The 23800-nt window shown below is 37.2% G+C and overlaps 1 protein-coding gene across 3 annotated transcripts in view; it reads left to right on the top strand.

Annotated features, from left to right (window-relative positions):
- The window catches only part of CCDC15 (coiled-coil domain containing 15), an 88397-nt gene that overhangs the window by 46126 nt on the left and 18471 nt on the right, over positions 1-23800 (top strand). The window contains exons 13-14 of one of the 3 annotated variants that reach the window (XR_014020367.1): positions 2510-2649; positions 20480-20613. Coding sequence is in view for 1 of the 3 variants with exons in the window: in XM_081278794.1 (XP_081134920.1) it covers positions 20480-20656; positions 20980-21128 (326 nt within the window). In the remaining 2 variants the exon portion in view is untranslated. Of the gene's footprint in view, positions 1-2509; positions 2650-20479; positions 20657-20979; positions 21129-23800 lie in introns of those variants that run through there. The other 2 variants (XM_081278794.1, XR_014020366.1) reach the window with 2 other exon arrangements.

The raw sequence follows: 23800 nt of genomic DNA, 5'->3' as shown, positions 1-23800 counted from the left end.
ACAATTTCCCAGTGATATCATTTTGTTTACAGGATTCTCTTCAAAAATGCAAATATTCATGTCTATTGTTTAATTGTGAATATCTAGAATACTAAGTGTATAAACCAATTTGCAATCTCTTACACTCTTACCTCTCTTTTATTGAAAAATATGTGCTGGTTTCAAAATACCTTTTAGCATAACTAGAGAAGTTAGAATAGTATTTCTGTCATTACTCTGAGAGAAACAGATGTATTGACATGTTAATTTCTGACCTAGGCTGGTTTCTATTATGTATCAATAGAAGGTATATTTACATAAGAGAATAGAAACTTGTTTTTGGAGTAATTATTTGTATCAACTTTTGTAGTTAGAACTGTCATTTTGGATTTTATCGTCCCTTCTGAAACTACTCTAAAAGACAGTTGTTAAGAACAACTTGAGAATATGACCAAAGCTGTGGATTCTTTTCCCAAAAAGTTTCTGTGAGACATTAAGTTGAGATGTCAAATTGGCAGGTAGATAAGTAGTTCTGACTCTCATGGGAATGACCTGGATTGGAGTATAGCTTTATTAGTTAGTTACAGGTGGTTATGTGTGGGAACTGGAACAGAAAGTATATATATTAAGTCACCTATGGAGAATGTATAGGTAAGGAGAGGAGAGTGCCTAGAATTGAACTTTGGTTAGATGGGCTTATAAAGGAGACAGAGAAGGATGGTCTAGAGGATATATGAGGAAATCCAGGGGAAAATATTGTGTCACAGAGGCTGAGGAAGAGGAAAATTACAAGAAGGAAGGTGTAATTAACAATGTTAAATATTTCTTTTTTTCTTTTTTTTTTTTTTTTTTTTTGGTACTGGGGATTGAGCCCAGAGGCACTTAACCACTGAGCACATCCCCGGCCCTTTTTTTATATTTTATTTAGAGACAGAGTCTCACTGAGTTACTTAGGGCCTTGCTAAATTGCTAAGGCTGGCTTTGAACTTGTGATCCTCCTGCCTCAGCCTCCTGAGCCACTGGGATTACAGGTGTGCGCCATTACACCGGCTTAATGTTAAATATTTCTAAGAGGGCAAGTAAAATGAAGACTGAAAAATGCTTCCTCAATATTTCTCAACCTTCATTATGATGCCTTTACAGAGCTTTTTAAAGACTTCTTTTTCACATTGCTCCCCTTAAAATTTTAATACACAGATAAAATGCATTTCTGATTATGTACTGTGGCTTTTGGGAGGGCAGCAAGCTATTTTCATATCTAAGATGCCCCCCTCCTTGGGAACAATATTGTGCCTGTTGAGAAGGTAAATACTAAATGAATTAAATGTTTGTAGTCCACCAGTGACCTTAGAGCTGGTTTGGTGAAATAATGGATCTTAGAGCTATTTTGGAAAGAGTAAGGAAGCGTGAAACTAAAGACAGAAAATCTAGATAACTCAATCATGATGTTTGACTACAAGGAGAAGAATAGCTGTGAAGAGAGGAAGGGGGGCTGGAATTGTGGCTCAGCAGTAAAGCGCTCATCTAGCACGTGTGAGGCCTTGGGTTCGATCCTCAGCACCACATAAAAATAAATAAACAAAGGTATTGTGTCCAACTACTTCTAAAAAATAAATATTAAAAAAAAGAGGAAGGGACTTGATTTCATCATTTCTAGTAACTGACTGTCCCAGTACCAAGATTTAAGGTTTGACACTTAAAAAACAATCCTCTTAGTTTACTGATGTAGAGAGTAATTGGTATAGAGAATTATTCTGGTAAGTGAGAACTTCATACGAAATTGTTTATGCTTTTGCTTGTAGTGTCCAAATTAAAATATATTTTGAATTTGATGGTTCATCTTTTCTGTTGTCATCCACTGGGTTCCATTTATATTTCATTATTGAAAACCTCAATTAGTTCATTACCTTTTGCACAAGGTCAGGAGTTATTAAATTTAACAAATATGAATGTCCTCAAATATTTTTCCTTTACTGGCTTTTTGGGATAAGATCTTTGTTAGATTCCTAGCAAAGAGTAACTGTGATCTTAGGCTCAGCTTTAAAATTCTGTAGTCTTTTAAACTTTTCCATTTATTCTCTAGATTATTTTAAGAAAGCAAGGCAAAATATATTTTAAGATTAATTATAAAATGTATCTGCCTATTTTGGCCTTTTTCCACATCCCCTTCTTACATTCCTAGTACCCTGCCTTATATGCTTTTAAATCTTGATCTTTACTAGCATAAAAAGATATCCCTCTGCCCAGGTCACGATAATGAGATTTCTCACCTCTACCCTATTATAATGTTATGTTGCATTTGAGTTTGAAATATGCCATAAAAACTGTTTTTATGTTCTATACTCTTTGAGAAATACTCAATTTAGGTTTATAATTGTAGCTTAGGAAATACTAGCAAGTATGGGGAGGGCAGTTGTAACAAAATCCTTATTTAAGATGGCCTTGTTTCTCCCAGAGGTGGCCAGTGATTAGCTGTTGGAATATGGACAGATTTGGTTCCACAGTTATCATAACTTACCTGATCTTTCAGCCTTTGTAGGATGTCTTCCAGATTTTTAACTTATACCTTGTTAATCTAACAAAATGGAAGACTGATTACCCTGGAGTTCATGGCCTGCCACAAATGGATGAAAACCCAGAATTCTCAGTAGTCCATGCTTCATTGAACAGGTATGAATGAGAGTTGGTCTCATAGTATTGTTTAGGAAATAGTAGCTCATTGGTTTCAAAATAACTTTAGTACTTGGCCTTTTCAACATGTATTAATTAATAAGTTCTAGTCTTTAATCAATTCTGTTTCTTTTTGGTGTTAGGAATTGAACCCAGGGCCTTGTGAATGCTCTCTAACAGCTTCACAGCGCTCACAGGGAAATCTTTTGTGAAAGGAAGAGTCAACTGATAAGGCAAATTTCATTATTGTTGTATTTTAAGAAATTGCTACAGCCTCTCTACTATAGCATGCACTCCACTACTGAGTTACATCTCCAGCAAATCATATTTCTTCACAAAAGCTCTTTTCTTATGCCTTTTCTGAATTACTCATTTCCTATCTACTCCTAAGTAGGTATTTTTAATGAGTATAATGAGTAGATACATAATAAACTATATATACTTAAAGTACAAAATGTAGTAAGTTTTGGCATATGTATACACACATGAAACCACCACTAAAGTCAAGAGAGTAAATATATCTAACATCCCCAAAAGTCTTCTCATGTATCTTGCTAACCCCTCCTTCCTGCCTCCTCTACTAAGTCTTCTGCAGGCAACTGTTTTGCTTTCTGTCACTGTAGATTGGTTTGCATTTTTTAGACTTAAGTATAGGAATACCTTGGAGATATTGTGAGTTCAATTTCAAACCACTGCAATAAAGTGAATATCATAACAGAGAGTCCCATGAATTTTTTGATTTCCCAGTGCACGTAAAAACTATGTTTAGGGGCTGAGGTTGTAGCTCAATGGTAAAGCACTTGCCTAATATATGTGAAGCACTGGGTTCAATCCTTCCACACCACAAATGGATACAATACTAAATACAACTAAAAAAATTTTTTAAATACCATGTTTATACAATACTGTAGTCTATTAAGTGCAATAGCATTATGTCTATAAAATGTATGTAATTAAAAATTCATTGTTGCTAAAAAATGCTAAGGTTCATCTGAGCATTTAGCAAGTCATAATTTTGCTGGTTGAGCATCTTGCCTCACTGTTGATTGTTGCTAACTGATCAGAGTGGTAGCAATTTCTTAAAATAAGACCATAATGGAATTTACCACATCAGGTGACTCTTCCTTTCATGAAAGATTTCCCTATAGCAATGTGATTTTTTTAATAGCATTTTATCCACAATAGAACTTTTTTCAAAATTGTAGCCCATCCTCTTAAACCCTGCTCCTGCTTTATCAACTAAATTTGTGTTATATTCTAAATCCTTAGTTGTCTTTTCAACACTGTTAACAACATTTTCAACAAAAGTAGATTCCAACCAGGTGCAGTGGCATACTTCCTGTAATCCCAGTGGCTCAAGAGGCTTCAGCAAGAAGATTGCAAGTTCAAAACCAGCCTCATTAATGGTGAGGCTCTAAACAACTCAGTGGGACCCTGTCTCTAAATAAAATACAGAAAAAGCCTGGAGATGTGGCTCAGTAGTTGAGTGCCCCTGAGTTCAATCCTTGGTATCCGCCTCCCTAAAAAAAGTAGATCCTGGTTCACTGGTTCAAAAAAAAAAAAAAAAAACATTTTATTTGCTCATCCATGAGAAGCAACTCCTCATCTTTTAAAGGTTTATCATGAGATTACAGCAATTCAGTCATATCTTCAAGGCTTCATTTTGAATTCTAGTCCTCTTACTCTTTCTACCATATCTGCAGTTACTTCCTTCACAAAGTCTTGAATCCCTAAATATCTACCACAAGAGTTGTGATTAACTTATTTCAAGCTCCTCTTACTGTTGATATTTTGACCTCTCCTGTGAATCATAAATGCTTTTAGTGGCATCTAAGAAGGCTTACAGTTTATTTTGCCCCAGTGCATTAGAGAAATAAGTATATATGACAATCATAGCCTTAAAAAATATATTCTGCAAATAATAAGACTTAAAAGTTGAAATTATTCCCTGTGCCATAGAATGGATGTTGTGTTAGTAGGCATTAAAATAGCATTACTCTTATTGTTCGTCTCCATCAGAGTTCTTGGTTAACCAAGTGCATTGTCAATCAGCAATAATATTTTGAAAGAAATATTTTTCTTTGATCAGTAGTATCAACAGTGGGCATAAATTATTTAGTAAACCATATTGTAAACAGACATGCCATCATCCATTTATAGAACACAGGACTTTCATTGCTAAGAAAAGCCAGTGCCTGGTTTCAAAGCTTCAAAGGACAGGCTGCCTTATCTTGTTAATGGCTAATGCAGCTGGTGACTTATGCTGAAACCAGTGCTCATCCACCATTCCCAAAATTCTGGGGGCCTTAAGAACATACTAACATTTCAGCATTTTATATTTATATTTTATATTACAGCAGTATATGAGGGTTCAAGTTTCTTTACATTCTCACAACTCTTGTCATGATCAGTCTTTTTTATTTTAGTTATTTGAATAGGTGGTTGTGCAGTGATATCTCATTGTAGTTTTAGTTTGCATTTCCCGAGTGATGAATGACATTGAACTTATTTCCATGCATTTCTTTGCCATCTCTGTGTTGGTTTTGGTGGTCTGTTGAAAAATCAAATTTTAAATTTGGATTGTTGTCTTACTGTTGAGGTTCAAGAGTCCTTTACTATAATGTGGATACAAATCCTTTATCAAATATATGCTTTGTGAAGATCTTCTTCCAGTCTATGGCTTGTTTCTTCATCTTCACATTGTCTTTTAAAGAGAAGTTTTACATTTTGATGAATTCCCGTTCTTCAGTTTATTCTTTTATAGATTGTGTCATATTTAACAAATCCTTGCATAACCTAAGGTAACAAAGATTTTCTTCTATGCTTTCCTCTTGAACGATTATCCTTTTAAGTTTTATATTTAGGTCTGTGATCTAGGTTGAGTTAATTTTCATACATGGTGGAAGGGCTATTTTTGTATGGTGAAAGGCTATATTTTTTTCGTACTGCATTGCTTTTGTGTGTTTGTCAAAAATCAGTTGTGGGGGGGGGCTGGGGTTGTGGCTCAGTAGTAGAACGCTTGCCTAGCATGTGTGAGCACTGGGTTCTATTTTCAGCAGAACATATAAAGAAATAAAAATAAAGGTCCATCAACAACTAAAAAAATATTTTTTAAAAAAATCAGTTGTTCAACAAACAATAAAAAAGAAGATTGATAAATTGGACTTGATCAAAATTTAAAAATAAAGTGAAAAGACAACTATGAAATAGTAGAAAGTATTTGTAAATCTATATCTGATAAAGGACATACCTAGAACATATAATAGCAACTCAATAATAAAAAAGACAAGGCTGGGGGTATAGCTCAGTTGGTAGAGTGCTTGCCTTACATGCACAGGGTCCTGGATTCAATCCCCAGTGTCACCAAAATAATAATAAATATAATAATAATAAAAAGACAGTTAATCTAACTTAGAAGTAGACAAGAGGATGGACATGTAGCTTAGTGTAGAGTGTCTACCTAACATCTATTTTTTTTAATTGCTTTTATTTTTTAAATACACGACAGCAGAATGCATCACAATTCTTATTACACATATAGAACACCATTTTTCATATCTCTGTTTGTATATAAAATATGCTCACACCAATTCATGTCTTCATACATGTAAAGCTGCTTTTTCCTTTTTTTTTTTGATAGAATGCTAGAATTCAATCTATATTAAGAAAAATCTGGATTACAGAGGTAACTTTCATCCTCTTAAATCAATAACTTATCATTATTTTTTTTTGTTGGTCGTTCAAAACATTACATAGTTCTTGATGTATCTTATTTCACAGTTTGATTCAAGTGGGTTATGAACTCCCATTTTTACCCCGTATACAGATTGCTGAATCACATCATTTACACTTCCATTGATCTACACATTGCCATTCTAGTGTCTGTTGTATTCTGCTGCCTTTCCTATCCTCTACTATCCCCCCTCCCCTCCCCTCCCCTCCCCTCTTCTCTCTCTACCCCCTCTACTGTAAATCATTTCTTCCACTTGTATTATTCTTCCCTTACCCCTCACTTCCTCTTGTATGTAATTTTGTATAACCCTGAGGATCACCTTCCATTTCCATACAATTTCCCTTCTCTCTCCCTTTCCCTCCCACCTCTCATCCCTGTTTAATGTTAATCTTCTTCTCATGCTCTTCGTCCCTACTCTGTCCTTAGTTACTCCCCTTATATCAAAGCAGACATTTGGCATTTGTTTTTTAGGGATTGGCTAGCTTCACTTAGCATAATCTGCTCTAATGCCATCCATTTCCCTCCAAATTCTATGATTTTTGTCATTTTTTAATGCAGAGTAATACTCCATTGTGTATAAATGCCACATTTTTTTTATCCATTCGTCTATTGAAGGGCATCTAGGTTAGTTCCACAATCTTGCTATCGTGAATTGTGCTGCTATGAACATCGATGCAGCAGTGTCCCTGTAGCATGCTCTTATTAGGTCTTTAGGGAATAGACCGAGAAGGGGAATAGCTGGGTCAAATGGTGGTTCCATTCCCAGCTTTCCAAGAAATCTCCATACTGCTTTCCAAATTGACTGCACCAATTTGCAGTCCCACCAACAATGAACAAGTGTACCCTTTTCCCCGCATCCTCTCCAGCACTTGTTGTTGTTGGACTTCATAATGGCTGCCAATCTTACTGGAGTGAGATGGTATCTTATGGTGGTTTTGATTTGCATTTCTCTGACTGCTAGCGATGGTGAGCATTTTTTCATGTACTTGTTGATTGATTGTATGTCCTCCTCCGAGAAGTGTCTGTTCAGGTCCTTGGCCCATTTGTTGATTGGGTTATTTGTTATCTTATTGTCTAATTTTTTGAGTTCTTTGTATATTCTGGATATTAGGGCTCTATCTGAAGTGTGAGGAGTAAAGATTTGTTCCCAGGATGTAGGCTCCCTATTTACCTCTCTTATTGTTTCTCTTGCTGAGAAAAACACTTTTTAGTTTGCATACGTCCCATTTGTTGATTCTAGTTATTAACTCTTGCGCTATGGGTGTCCTATTGAGGAATTTGGAGCCCGACCCCACAGTATGTAGATCATAGCCTACTTTTTCTTCTATCAGACGCCGTGTCTCTGATTTGATATCAAGCTCCTTGATCCATTTTGAGTTAACTTTTGTGCATGGCGAGAGAAAGGGATTCAGTTTCATTTTGATGCAAATGGATTTCCAGTTTTCCCAGCACCATTTGTTGAAGATGCTATCCTTCCTCTATTGCATGCTTTTAGCCCCTTTATCAAATATAAGATAGTTGTAGTTTTGTGGATTGGTTTCTGTGTCCTCTATTCTATACCATTGGTCCACCCGCCTGTTTTGGTACCAGTACCATGCTGTTTTTGTTACTATTGCTCTGTAGGATAGTTTGAAGTCTGGTATCGCTATACCGCCTGATTCACACTTCCTGCTTAGCATTGTTTTTGCTATTCTGGGTCTTTTATTTTTCCATATGAATTTCATGATTGCTTTATCTATTTCTATAAGAAATGCCGTTGGGATTTTGATTGGCATTGCATTGAACTTATAGAGAACTTTTGGTAATATCGCCATTTTGATGATGTTAGTTCTGCCTATCCATGAACAGGGTATATTTTTCCATCTTCTAAGATCTTCTTCTATATCTCTCTTTAGGGTTCTGTAGTTTTCATTGTATAAGTCTTTCACCTCTTTTGTTAGGTTGATTCCCAAGTATATTATTTTTTTTGAGGATATTGTGAATGGAGTAGTTGTCCTCATTTCCATTTCAGAGGATTTGTCGCTGATATACAGGAATGCCTTTGATTTATGTGTGTTGATTTTATATCCTGCCACTTTGCTGAATTCATTTATTAGCTCTAATAGTTTCTTTGTAGACCCTTTTGGGTCTGTTAGGTATAGAATCATGTCATCTGCAAATAGTGATAATTCAAGTTCTTCTTTTCCTATTTTTATGCCTTTAATTTATTTTGTCTAATTGCTCTGGCCAGTGTTTCAAGGACTATGTTGAACAGAAATGGTGAGAGAGGGCATCCCTGTCTTGTTCCAGATTTTAGAGGGAATGCCTTCAATTTTTCTCCATTCAGAATGATGCTAGCCTGTGGCTTAGCATAGATTGCTTTTACTATGTTGAGGTATGATCCTGTTATCCCTAATTTTTCTAGAGTTTTGAACATAAAGGGATGCTGTACTTTGTCGAATGCTTTTTCTGCATCTATCGAGATGATCATATGGTTCTTATTTTTAAGTCTATTGATGTGATGAATAACATTTATTGATTTCCGTATATTGAACCAGCCTTGCATCCCAGGGATGAATCCTACTTGATCATGGTGTACAATTTTTTTGATATGTTTTTGAATCCGATTCACCAGAATTTTATTGAGGATTTTTGCATCTAGGTTCATTAGAGATATTGGTCTGTAGTTTTCTTTCTTTGAAGTGTCTTTGTCTGGTTTAGGAATCAGGGTGATGTTGGCCTCGTAGAATGAATTTGGAAGTTCTCCCTCTTTTTCTATTTCCTGAAATAGCTTGAAAAGTATTGGTATTAGTTCCTCTTTAAAGGTTTTGTAAAATTCTGCTGTATACCCATCCGGTCCTGGGCTTTTCTTAGTTGGTAGTCTATTGATGGTTTCTTCTAGTTCCTCAATTGTTATTGGTCTTTTTAGGTTGTCTATATCCTCCTGACTCAATCTGGGCAGATCATATGACTTAAGAAATTTATCGATGCCCTCACTATCTTCTATTTTATTGGAGTATAAGGATTCAAAATAATTTCTGATTATCTTCTGTATTTCTGAAGTGTCTGTTGTGATATTGCCTTTTTCATCCCATATGCTAGTAATTTGAGTTCTCTCTCTTCTTCTCTTCGTTAGCATGGCTAAGGGTCTGTCTATTTTATTTATTTTTTCAAAGAACCAACTTTTAGTTTTGTCAATTTTTTCAATTGTTTCTTTTGTTTCGATTTCATTAATTTCAGCTCTGATTTTAATTATTTCTTGCCTTCTACTTCTTTCGCTGTTGTTTTGCTCTTCTTTTTCAAGGATTTTGAGATGAAGTATGAGATCATTTATTTGTTGGTTTTTTCTTTTTTTAAGGAATGAACTCCAAGCCATGAATTTTCCTCTTAGAACTGCTTTCAATGTGTCCCATAGATTCCGATATGTTGTGTCTTTTCATTTAACTCTAAGAGTTTTTTAATTTCCTCCTTAATGTCTTCTAAAACCCATTGATCATTCAGTTACCTATTGTTCATTCTCCAAGTGATGCATGATTTTTCCTTCCTTCTTTTATCGTTGATTTTCAGTTTCATTCCATTATGATCAGATAAGATGCATGGTATTATCTCTACTCCTTTATATTGTCTAAGAGTTGCCCTGTGACATAATATATGATCTATTTTTGAGAAGGATCCATGTGCTGCTGAGAAAAAAAGTGTAACTGCTTGATGTTGGGTGGTATATTCTATATATGTCAATTAAATCTAGGTTGTTAATTGTGTTATTGAGTTCTATAGTTTCCTTATTCAACTTTTGTTTGGAAGATCTGTCCAGTGGTGAGAGAGGTGTGTTGAAGACTCCCATGATTATTGTATGGTGGTCTATTAGACTCTTGAACTTGAGAAGAGTTTGCTTGATGAACATAGCTGCTCCATTGTTTGGGGCATATATATTTATGATTGTTATGTCTTGTTGTTGTATGGTTCCCTTGAGCAGTATGTAGTGTCCCTCTTTATCCCTTTTGATTAACTTTGGCTTGAAATCTATTTTATTTGATATGAGTATGGACACTCCTGCTTGTTTCCGCAGTCCATATGAGTGATATGATTTTTCCCAACCTTTCACCTTCAGTCTGTGTATATCTTTTCCTATCAAATGCGTCTCCTGTAGGCAGCATATTGTTGGGTCTTGTCTTGTGATCCATTCAACTAGCCTGTGTCTCTTAATTGGTGAGTTTAAGCCATTAACATTTAGGGTTATTATTGAAATATGGTTTGTTCTTCCAGCCATATTTGTTTATTAATGTTACTAAACCTGATTTGTTTTCTTCTTTGATTATTTTCCCCCCTTTATTGTCCTACCTCCCACTGTTGGTTTTCATTGTTATTTTCCATTTCCTCTTCCTGTAATGTTTTGGCAAGGATTTTTTGAAGAGATGGTTTTCTAGCTGCAAATTCTTTTAACTTTTGTTTATTGTGGAAGGTTTTAATTTCATCTTCTATCCTGAAGCTTAATTTTGCCGGATACACGATTCTTGGGTGGAACCCATTTTCTTTCAGTGTTTGAAATATGTTATTCCAGGATCTTCTAGCTTTCAGAGTCTGCGTTGAAAGATCAGCTTTTATCCTGATTGGTTTACCCCTAAATGTAATCTGCTTCCTTTCTCTTGTAGCTTTTAAAATTCTCTCCTTATTCTGTATGTTGGGCATCTTCATTATAATGTATCTAGGTGTGGATCTCTTATGATTTTGCACATTCGGCGTCCTGTAGGCTTCTAGGATTTGGGATTGTCTCATTCTTCAAGTCTTGGAAGTTTTCTCGTATTATTTCATTGAATAGATTGTTTATTCCTTTGGTATGGACCTCCATGCCTTCCTGTATCCCAATGACTCTTAAGTTTGGTCTCTTTATGTTATCCCATATCTCTTGGATGTTCTGCTCATGGTTTCTTAACTGTCTTGCTGAGCTGTCTATGTTCTTTTCAAGTTGAAATACTTTGTCTTCATTGTCTGTTCTATCTTCTAAGTGTTCTACTCTGCTGGTAGTATTCTCAATTGAGTTTTTAAGTTGGTTTATTGCTTCCTGCATTTCTAGGATTTCTATTTGTTTGTTTTTTATTACCTCTATCTCCCTGTATAATTGATCCTTTGCTTCTTGGATTTGTTTATGTAATTCCTTGTCAAAGTGATCTTTCATTGTCTGGTTTTGCTGTCTCATGTCTTCCTTGAGACTCCAGATCATCTGAAGCATGTATATCCTGAATTCTTTATCTGACATTCCATCTGTTGCAGCTATTACCTCTTCTAAAGTTGAGTTGACCTGCATTGCTTGTGGTCCTTTCTTGCCTTGTCTTTTCATACTGCTCGCGTTTCTTTCTGCTTGGTAAAACTGTTGTGTTTTTGAAATTTTCCCCCTATTTATTTATATTGGTCTTGTATAGTTGAAAAATCTCCCTTGCAGAGCGGGTAGTGGCTGTGCTCCTCCTCCAATTGGGTGATCTGTCTACTACGCTGGCGGGCCGCTAGGCCTGCTCTGCCGGTCGGTCGCAGGTCTGCCCACCCTGCAGGCGCGGGTGGCGGCTCTGCTCTGGCCCCACACCAATTGTGGTGACGTGACTACCACGCCCACGGGTCGTTGGGCCTGATCCGGATGCGGGGGGCGGCTCTGCTCGGCCCCTACTCCAATTGGTGTGACGTGTTTACCACGCTGGCAGGCCTCTGGGCCTGTTCCGCCGGTGGGTCACAGGTCTGCCTACCTTGCGGGCTCGGGCGGCAGCTCTGCTTGGCCCCCACTCCAAATGGGGCTACCTGACTGCCACTCCGGTGGGTCGCTGGGCCTTTTCCGGGCACAGGCAGTGGCCCCGCTCAGCCCCCACTCCAATTGGTGCGACGTGTCCACCACGCTGGCAGGCCACCAGGCCTGTCCCGCCGGTGGGTCGCAGGTCTGCCTACCTTGCAGGCTCGGGCAGCGGCTCTGCTCGGCCCCTACTCCAAATGGGGTGACTTTACTACCACGCCATCGGGTCGCTGGACCTGATCCAGGCGTGGGCGGCTGCTCTCTTCGGCCCCAGATGCAGTTGGGGTGACGTGATACCACACTGGCGGGTCGCTTGGCCTGTTCTGGGCGCAGGCGGCAGTTCCACTCTGCCCCTCTGGCCCCCACAGCACCCAGCAGGACCCGGACCGAGAAGCAGTTTCCGCGGGATCCCCAGCCCAGGGCCAAAGCAGCTCCGGGATCCAGAACCCGGCCTCCCCGAGCTCGGTGCACGCTCTGCTGGGAGCGGGCTCCAAGAAGCAGACTCCGCGGGTCCCCCCAGCCCTGGGCCAAAACAGTTCCGGGAGCCTGAACCCGGCTGCTCAGAGCTTGGTGCACGGTCCGCTAGGAGCAGGCTCCAAGAAGCAGTCTCCGTGGGTTCCCCAGCCCTGGTCCAAAGCAGCTCCGGGAACCAGAACCCGGCTGCTCAGAGCTCGGAGCACGCTCTGCTAGGGGCGAGCTCCAAGAAGCCGTCTCCGCGGGTTCTCTAGCCCTGAGCCTGAGCTATCTGTCTGCGAGATGCAGGCAAATAAATAACAGCTTGAAATCACCTATTCCGTAGCTGAATGAGCTGAGATCAGTAGAAAACAGGGATGATTACATCAGCTTTCCAAGATGGCGGCCGCTGGCCTCCTCCGTGGACTGACCGGTGTGGAGAACCGAACTGGACCGCTTCCCTCCTCCGTCTCAAACCCAGAACTAAGCACTGAGTGTAGCCATTCCACCGCTGGCAGAAGCCCACAGAATCCGCAGCGCTGCACCTCCTCGCCGCCACCTCTCCGCTTCCCAGCGCGCGCCGCAGACTCCGGCCGCGGGGCAATCCGCCGAACAAGCCATGCGACCCTCCGTGCGGAGAAATCGCCTGCGACCGAGCCCCCGCCGCCGATCCTCACGCAATAAAAATCCCTCCACTAGATTCTGGAGCACCTCAGTTTCGCTGGAAATTCCCAACAAGACAGCCTTCAGCTATTTTAATTCGTCATTCTCCCGCACAGTGACGCGGCACACGGGGGTGATGCACTCCCTTCGCTACCATCTTCCTGTCCTCGACTGCCAATTCTTCTACCCTCCTATCTCCTCCCTTCACTGGCGTGCCTTCGTGCTGGGTTTCCTGTTACTGGCAGAACTCCACACCTGGCCGCCAAGTCACCGTGGAGACTAACATCTATTTTTAACCCCAGCACTGAAAAAAAAAAAAAGTGGACAAAGATTTAGATTGATATTTCTCCCAGGAAAACAAAAATAGCTAATATATACATGAAAAAATATGGTCAACATTATTAGTTATTGGAAATGGAAATCAGAACCACAGGATACCAGTTCACAACCATTAGAATAGCCATGATTAAATAAAAGATAATCACAAATATTGGTCAGGATGTGGAGAAATTGTAATCCTCCTACATCCCTAGTGGGAAATTGCAATAACATAGGCACTTTGAAAACTAGCATCACAATGTCTGAAAACTGATAAATAGAGAAAATAACATGTAGCATAGTCATACAATGGGATAGCAGCAGTAAAAAAGAAGTACTACTATAACATGGATAGACTTTGAAAACATTATGCCAGGTGAAAGAAGCCAGTCACAAAAGGTTAACTACATATTGGATAATCCCATTTATATGAAATGTCTAGTGAAGGCAGATCTATAGAGACAGGAAGGTTAGCGGTTGCTTAGGTTTGTGGGAGAAGTGGAGAGTGACTACTCATTGGTACAATATTTCCTTTTGGAATGATGGAAATGTTCTCTAATAACATTATAGTGGTGATGAAATTAGTGGTATGTAAATTATAACTCCCGTAAATGTGTTTGAGAATGAGTTGTCTGAGTGTGTATAGGGGGATTATTTCTGACTTTCTCTTCTGTTTCATCAATCTGTCTGTCTCTCTTTATATTAATACCATGAAATTCCAATTAGTTCAGCTTTATAATAATGCTTGAAATTAGTATTAGATTTCCAATTTTTTCTTTTCAGTTATCTTGGGTATTCTAAGCCCTTTGCATTTCCACGTGAATTTAATAATCAGATCAGTGTTTCAAATTCCACAAGAAAATCTTCTTGGTTAATTGGGATTGTGTTCAATCTCAAGGGGAAATTTTAATATTGATTTTATAACAATATTGAGTCTTCCACCCCATGATCAGGCATATCTCTCCATTTATATAACTCTTTAATTTTCCTCAGCAATATTTTTTAGTTTTCCATGTATAGGTAATTCATGTCTTTTGTCAGATCTATTCCTAAGTATTACATATTTTTGATCTATTTTAAATGGTACTGTTTTAAAATTTCACGTTATGATAGTTGGTACTATGTAGAAATGCACAATTAACTTTTGGATATTAATCTTGGGCCCTGTGACCTTACTAAAGTTATTTATAAATTCCTCTTGATTTTTACATAGCTATCAACTTCAATTAAAGACTGTTTTACCTCTGTCTTTAAATTGGATGTATTTTATTTCTTCTTTCTTGCCAGACGCACTGGCTAGAACTTCCAGTACAATGTTGAACATTGAGAGTAGACAGTCCCTGATCTTGGAGAGGAAGCATTTAGTCTTTCATCATTAAGTATGACATTAGCTGTGGATTTTCAATAAACGCTCTTTATCAAACTAAGGAAGTTCCCTTCTCTTCCTAGTTTTTTAAGAAATCAATGTTGGAAATAGACATGGGGGCACGTACTTGTAATTCCAGAGATTCAGGTGACTGAGGCAGGAGAATCGCAAGTTTCAGGACAGCCTCAGCAACTTAGTGAGGCCCTAAGCAACTTAGCAATGTCCTGTCTCAAAATAAAAGATAAAAAGCATTGGGGATGTAACTCAATGATAAAATGTCCCTGGATTCAATCCCTCATACAAAAACAAAGAGAAAAGGTTGTTGGATTTTGTAAAATTCTTTTTCTGTTGAGATAATTGTAGTTTTTCTTTTTGTATTTTGTTAATAAGTTGAATTATGCTGTTTGACTTTTGAATGTGAAACCAACTCTATTCCTGGAGTTTACCCTACTTGGTAATAATATATTATCCTTTTAATATGTTGTTTGATTTTATTTCCTAAAATTTTGTTTAGAATTTTTTTGCCTTTTAAGTTTTTTTTTGTTTTAATTATATATGACAGTAGAATGCACTTTGACACATCATACATAAATGGCGTATAACTTCTCATTTGTTTGGTTGTACACAATGTAGAATCACACTGGTTGTGTAGTCATATATGAACATAGAATTTTTACATCTATGATTTGAGAGATATTAGCTGGTACTTTTTCTTTCTTTCTTTTTTTTTTTAAAAAAAATACTTAGTTGTAGATGAACACACAGTATCTTTGTTTTCATGTGGTGCTGAGTGAGGATCCCAGTGAGGATTGAACACTTTGCTTTACCACTGAGCTAAAGCCCCAACCCCAGTATTTTTCTTTGTCCAATATCTTTGTCACGTTTTGGCTTCAGGGTAATGCTAGCCTTATAGAATGAACTGGAAATTATCATCTCCAATTTTATTGAAAGACTTTATATACAATTGGTATTAATTTTTGCTTAAGTATTTAGTAGAATTTGCCAGTAAATCCATCTGGTTCTGGACTTCTCATTGTCCAGAAAATTCTTAGCTATATTTTCAATAGTCATGAATATAGGGCTATTTGTGTTACTAGTTTTTTCTTAAGTGAGCTTTTAAGTATTTTGTGTCTTCCAAATAATTTGTCATTTCATCTAAATTGACAAATTTAATATCATAAAATTGTCCTTAGTCTTCTTTTAATATTCATAGAATTTGAAGTAATATCAACTCTTATATGAATAATTTTTATCCTTCCATAGTCCAACTGACTCAAGATTTATAAATTTTATTAATCTTATTATAATGTTTTTTTGGGTTTCATTAATTTCCTTGTATCATTTTTCTGTTTTCTGATTCACTGATTTCAGTTTCAAATCTGTTATTTCTTCTGATTACCTTGGGCTTGATTTCTTCCTCTTTTAAATTTCTTAAGATAAAAGCTAAGATCTTTGATTTGAGACTCTTCTTTTTATGTTTTTAGCAGAAGCATTTAGTACTATAAATTTTCCACTAAATATTCTTGAGCAGCATCTAATAAATTCATTTTCATTTAGTTCAAAATTTCTTCTAATTTATGCTTTTTATTTCTTCTCTGATCATGGGTTAGAGTATGTTACTTAGATTCTAAGCACGTGGGGATTTTTATTTAATTTTCAAATACATGGCAATTTTACAAGTATCTGTTTGTTATTGATTTCTTATTTAATTCCATGTGGTTAGAGAGTACTATGCTATGAGTTGAATTCTTTCAAATTTATTGACGTTTGATTTATGGCCCAGAATATTGTCCATCTTGGTAAATGTTCCAAGTTCAAGAGCCTTACAATAGAATAATGTACATCCTGCTCTTCTATAAATATAGTGTTACATAAATGTCCCTTAGATTGAGTTGGGTAATGTTAGTCAACTTTATTATAGCCTCACCATTTTCTGCCTACTTAACTCTTTTATTAATTTGGGGAAGGGTTTTGAAAGTTATGCCTGTAACTGAATTTGTTTGTATCTCCTTATAGCTCTCTCAGTCTTTCCTTTATTTTGAAGCTGTTTTCAGGTACATAAGTGTTGGGGTTGTTATGTCTCTTTTCCTTATCCCTGATAGTTGTTTCTGGTTGAAATCTGCATTTCTGGTGTGTGTGTGTGTGTGTGTGTGTGTATGTGTGTTGTGTGTGTGTATGTATATATATACATACACACATGTACATATATACGTACACATTTATATTACATACATATATACATATATATGCATAATATATGTATGTATATATACGTATCTGATGTGTGTGTATATGTCTGGTGTATGTGTGTGATTCTAGCCTTTTAACTAGTATGGCATAATATATCTTTTCTTCTACCCTTTTATTTTAAATTATTTGTACCTTTACATTTAAAATACATTTTTTGTCTACAACATGTAGTCAGGTCTCAAATTTTTGCCATAAGTGACAATCTCTGCCTTTAATTAAGGAGCTCCAGACTATGGCTGATAGACAGGAACCTTTAAAACAGATAGACTAGATAAGAGAAAAATCTCCCCAAGTTTCCAACTCCCATTTAATTATGACTCCTACACCAGTGGCACCATAGATGTTCTCACAGAGGGGCTCCTCTAGAGTCCCTCCTGGGGTGTCAAAATTTGTAACTGAAAGTTTGGTTCCTGCCCTCGAAGCCAATTAATGCCAATTAAATAATGAGGACAGGATTTTGAGAAAAAGAAAAAGGGAGATTTATTGCTTTGCTAACAAAGGAGAAACACAGGGGACTCCATCCCAAAGGTTGTGACTCTCTTGATCTGGAGGGACAGGGGAGTTTTAAAGGAGTTTCACTTATTAATTTGGGAGATATACAGTTCTTAGATCCCCAGCAGGCATTTGCCTCTGCAGTGGGTGTACTCAAGGCAGCCAACTAGGGGAAGAAAAGAAAACATTGCTTCCCTAATCCTGCTTAACAAAGGGGGTTAAAGTTTATCAAAGTTCTTTAAAACACAACTCAAAGGGGTGTAAGAGGTGAGAACAGAAAATTGACATTTTGATTTACAGGGAAGCTAGAGAAGCATACTAAGGACATTTTTAGGCTAAAATTTGGCTAAAGTTACTCTACACATCTAAAGTAGATCAGAACTCGGGACACTGCATCAGTCCAAAGTAAAACAATGCCATCACACTTAACAGAGACACAGACAAAAAGCCAAAACACAGATTCCCTTTTCAGATTGCAGACAAATACGGAAGTAGGGTGCTTGGCCACAAGCTAACTGTGGCGGAAGCAACCCGCCTTCCCCTAAAATCAGATGAACAGATTGGGGGATTTTATATCCCCCTCTGATTGAGTTGGAAGACTCTCTGATGGGGGCCTGGGATGTCTTCCAGTAGCCCCAGCTGGCGACCCTGTAGCAAGTATGCCAAGGCCAGTTGCCAGCCCAAAATACAGATTCTATGGGCCGTAGTCAGAACAAAGCAGACAACAGCACACCGATAATAAGACTCACGGGTGTTAGACTCTGATTCGGAGGTCCTGGAGTCTGGGAGATCCCAGACGAGCCCCCAGATGTAATACCAGATTTATGGGACCCCAATAGACCTCCAGGAGCTGAATCCTATGCAATCACACAAGAGTCTTTATTGCAAGCTTGAGCCTGGACTCACAATCATTTCCGACTCAGCAGTCCCGGGAGTGAGTCCCCGTCCTTTGTTCAGTGAGTTTTTATAGGTTTGGGGGGATACTCTAAGCATCACACAGCAAATCATTCCACACCGTGGGAAAATCAAACAACAGCTCTGACATTGATTAGCACATTCACTGGCAAGAACAAGTTGGGTAAGGGTGATTGCTTAGTTCAAGAGGTGGATACATTTGAACTGAATGGTTTAAGCCAAAGGGGTATATGTGCTAAATTACATGGCTTCCTAACATGTTATCAATCACGGAAACAACTGGGAGGGTCACCTGGCATTTCAGGTATTTTCCCTGTCTCAGGCTAATTGGTGGTTGCTAGGGGGTTGCTGTGGGTCACGGTCAGGCATTAGGCCCCATTCTTTGGTCTTTACAGGAACTAGCATAACTGAGTCAGCGACACCTGGCCACACAGATCTCTTCTGTTATTTACAGAGAAACAACTCAGCAGGGTGGCTATGTGCTTGGGAGTGCTCTGTGGGTTTTTCCAAGGACAAGGGTCATGCCCCCTCCCTTTGGACAGGCCTTGAGGTAGAAGCTGGCTTCTCAAAAATGGGATTCACATCAGTTTCTCACCTTTAACACATTGAGTCTACGAGGAACCTTCTAGATCTAGACAATAGCACTGGCTATCTTTTATTCCTATAAAATTTCTTGAGTTTTGTTTTGAGAGGCAGTTAAAGTACTTTGAGGATTCATTTTTACAATTTGTTAAGTGGGTCTAAAGCAATACTCAGTCTAGGACTAAATATTATTGCCCATTATTGAATTAAGATCTTCCTGAATTGTGAGTTTTTCAAGTCTGACTGATGGGAAAAGGCATTGTGCAAACCCTAAGCACTGTTCTCTCTTATTGTTTTGAATGGTTATTTCCCTAGCCTCAGGTCATTTCCTCACATGCATGCACTAGCCAGTACTCTGCTATATATTAGGCGACTATCTCTGGATTTCTCTGAGCAGCTCTGTCCCCTCTGGTATTTTGTCCGGTAAGCCCTAGTTGTCTTTGTCTACATTCTAAGCTCCATCTTCTTAACTCAGGGAATTTACGAGGCTCCATTTGAATTCTCCTGTCTAGTACCACTGTCTGGAAACTTTCAAGGCAGAAATGCCCGGCACATGTCTAGAATCTTATAATTCATTGTTTCTTGTTTTGTCTGTTTTTTTCCCTCTCCCCATTCTTATATAACAAAATTTTAATGGTTACACTATACTGATAATAGTAACATTCTCATGGACCATTCTTATAGAGCTTTCATCTTCAAAAAGACTTTACAAACGTTATGTCATTTGATTTTCACAACTCAATGCAGTATTGATTTTTATTAACATGCATTAATTATACAAATTAATGGGTTTCACCATGACATTTCCGTACATGCGTATATTATGCGTGGATCATGTCCAATATCCCTCTACCCTTTCTCACCCTCACCTCTCTACACTCCCCCATCTCAGTTCCTAATAGTCACTCTTCTACTTTCAGGTCCTCTTTTTTGGTTTGTTTACTTTTTTGCTTTTTCAGTTTCTTTGGTCATTTAAGGTGGGAAGAGAAATCCAGTCCCTATTACTTCACTCTAACCAGAAGCAAAAGTCCTGTCTACTTGTAGTTTTAACTTGAGAGGTCTTTTGTGCTATAATTCTTACAGAAAATAATTTAATAATAGTCACTTTTCATTTCCCTTTGAAAAGCTGTGTATACCGATGATTGTAGGGTAAACTCAAATCAGCAGTATCTTGAAGATACTGATTATTAAACTGATTTCCTGACTCTTGTTTCTGGGAGTTTCTTGAGTTATTCAGATGTGGAACCTAACTTTAAATAACAAATTTATGAAATTCCAAATTACATTATGATTTTATTCTCAGAATTAAGAAAAAGAAAGAGCAACAACGTTATGCTGAAGAGCAGAAGATCGTAAGAATGAACTTTAAGGAAGAACCATGTTCAGGGGAAAAAATGAGTGGTATGTTAGCCCAGTTACAACTTGAAGAACTGAAAGAAACTAGAGAAAAACAACAACAGAGAGAAAAAGAACACATAAGGTAATTTGAAAAGTTTTGCATGAAATTCTGATTCTAGAGGAGACTTAGTAGGAAGTTAGTTCTCCTTTTCATTAAAGAAAATGGACTGTGTTTTCTAATACTTGTCCCTATTTAGGGTACCTAACTTCACTAAATATCTTAATTGGCTAATACCGCTTGTGAATAGCCATATAGTTTTCCTAGTGCTATTTCCCAGTACATCGATGAAGAATCAAGGTATAGAGATATGAAATAATTTTAACAGTTAAAGCTGGTTGTAAAATCGGGATTCATTCTTACTTTTTTCTCAGTAGTTCACCTTGCCTGATCATACTGTTTTATAGATATGTGGAAGCATTACGTGCCCAGGTCCAGGAGAAAATGCAGCTGTATAATATTACTTTACCTCCTTTGTGCTGTTGTGGTCCTAATTTTTGGGATGCTCATCCTGATACCTGTGCCAACAATTGTATTTTCTATAAAAACCACAGAGGTAAGTTTCTCAAAGGAATATTTAAATGGGGCCTAGTAGCAATTAGCAATTAAAAAAACCCAATAAAAGTAGTAATAGTAGTAGTTTAATATTTATTGAAAACATTATAACACCTTTACAAAACAAAGGTGATGAAAATAATTATAGTGAGTTTTTATTTCTCTGTGAAGTTTATTATCTTCTTTCTCTCTGTCATGGTGGGGAAATATTTCCAGCTCATTCCACTGTAAAGGGACTTGGGTTCCAGGTCCTTCTTTAACTGAAGACTATTAGAATTTGAATTTGTGTTTTATGTCCAAGTTAGGACTCTGTCCTGTTAAATTTCAGAAAATGATGAACTCTAACAAGAGTTCCAGTTAGATAAAGTGACATCATTCCTGTAACAATAATGTTTCTGTTTCTTGTCTGTCCTTAAATATATTGATTTACATAGTATAGAGATTATGTAGGTCTCACATAGGCACTAAAAAGTATGCTAGTATTTGTAATACTAGTGTGTTTCATATGTGTGATAAGAGCTTATTATCAAATCTGTTATATTTTCAAAAACAGATCTGATAATGCATTCCTATTCTGAAACCTCTAGGGCTCCTGTGACAGTAGAAAATGCATGGCATATTTTGCATATTTTCTCTCTGGCCTCAGGTCACACTCCTATTTACTATTTCCAATATTACATATTTTTTATACTTTTTACATTGCATACACTCTTCTTTACTCCTGTTAATCCTTAAGACCATCTTAAGTGGTACAACTTCTGGAAATCTTTTCGATCCTCCCTAGAAAGTTATTCATTCTGTGATGACATTTTATATAAGCTACTGGTTTAGAAATATTACATTGCTATTTAATTATTTTTGTGTTCATCTGCTCTTTTTTCTGTTCTCACCATGTATTAAATACTCAAAACATATTTAAATATTTTCTTAATATGTATACATTATTAATGTTAATATTTACTCAGTGGAAAAAATTAATACTTACAAGACTCTGGGTAGGGAAGCAGTACTAAAAGAACAGGGAGTGGGAGAGTTGTTTAAAATTTGACTTTATTCACTGCTGTGCACACCTTTATTGTAGCATATCATCGGGCACTGCATTCAGTCATCAGTTCCTCTGATATCTCCGAGGGAAATTCAACTCTTCGAAGTGCCATTCATAATTTTGCTTCTGCACACAGATGGGCTTTGAAAAATCTGTAATATGAATTTGAAATCAGCTGAATCAACTGGCAGTATTTGAATCTTCATTTAAAATCAACCTTGAGAAATTGTTTAGGAAAAACCATTAAATTGTATCAGCTGTATTGTCTGGAAAGAAATAATATTCTACATAATAACCGTCTCTATAATTAGATATGTGCCTTGGGACCAAGGTTGAAAGTTGAATTCTAAACTTGTCTCTTCTTTGGTGTGAGCCAGGGAAACTATTATTTTAAAAAATGATCAGACAAGGAAGGTCTCTTTGTTTACTCTGCTCTGATCAGAGCAGAGTCTTCGAGACTGTGAGAAATCTTCGAGATTATCTTATTTATGATCTTTCAAAAAATGTATCTTTGAGTTTTGACAATATTGCAAATGTCTGAATGAGGCAGAAAAGAATGAAATGAGCATCTGAGCACCAGTGGCCATCTATACAGCCTTTGGCTTTTCTAGTTGTGTATAGCAAGTAGATATGAGAATAGTCTGAATTTTATGCACATTTTCTTCTCAGAATTTTCTCTCTCCTAGTTTTTTGTTTTAAATTATTACCTCTTTCCCCATTCAGTGACAATGGACATGGGTGTTTTTTAGTTATATTTTGTATTGCAAAAGAAGTCAAATAAACTATCTTTTAAATATCTTTTATGTGAAATAATTATGAGTGACATTTCAAAATGTGAATCTGAAGGCAAAGTAACTTCAATCCTGCCATATTTTCCTATCTTTAGATAACTGGTAAATGATATGCCTAGGCAAACAAAGTAAAAATTGCCATAGTTGTTATGAATTTGTTATTTTTTCATACTGTTCTTGACACAAAATATGAGAATGTTTAATAATCTAAATTTTAAAAATTATTTTTCTTGCTTTCTCTTTTGTACAGTACTGAAGAAATACTTTTTATCTCTAAAAATGCCTGATCTTCTGTCCAGGCCATTGAAAATAAGAGTCAAAATTACCTGAATGACAAGACTGACTGGTTATTTATTTAACCAGATTAATTATCCAGGTCAGTCAGAATCCTTGAAGTAATTATATACTTGATTCAGTCTTTTTTTTTCTTTTTTTTTTTTTAAATGTTGTAGTTGTAGGTAGACATAATACCTTTATTTTTATTTATTTTTATGTGGTGTTGAAGATTGAACCCAGTGCCTTACCCATGCTAGGCAAGTGATATACCACTTAGCCACAACACCAGCCCCCTTTTTCCCTTTCGTTTGGAGTACTGGAGATTTAACCCAGGGGGACTCAACCAGACCTTTTTATTTTTTATTTTGAGACAGGATCTTGCTAAGTTGCTTAGGGCCTTGCTAAGTTTCTGAGGCTGGTTTCGAACTTATGATCATCCTGCCTTAGTCTCCCAAGCCACTGGGATTACAGTACAGTTGCTTGCTTTGAGGTAGATTGTCGTCCCCGCTTTTTTCTGCTTGTCTGTCTTTCACAGCCTCATCTTCCCTCAGGGCCATCATT

This window comes from Spermophilus citellus, assembly GCF_964194105.1.
Source record: "Spermophilus citellus genome assembly, chromosome: 2".
Taxonomy (NCBI): Eukaryota; Metazoa; Chordata; class Mammalia; order Rodentia; family Sciuridae; genus Spermophilus; species Spermophilus citellus.
The sequence above is the reverse complement of the archived record's forward strand: the minus strand, read 5'-3'. Positions and strand labels throughout refer to the sequence as shown.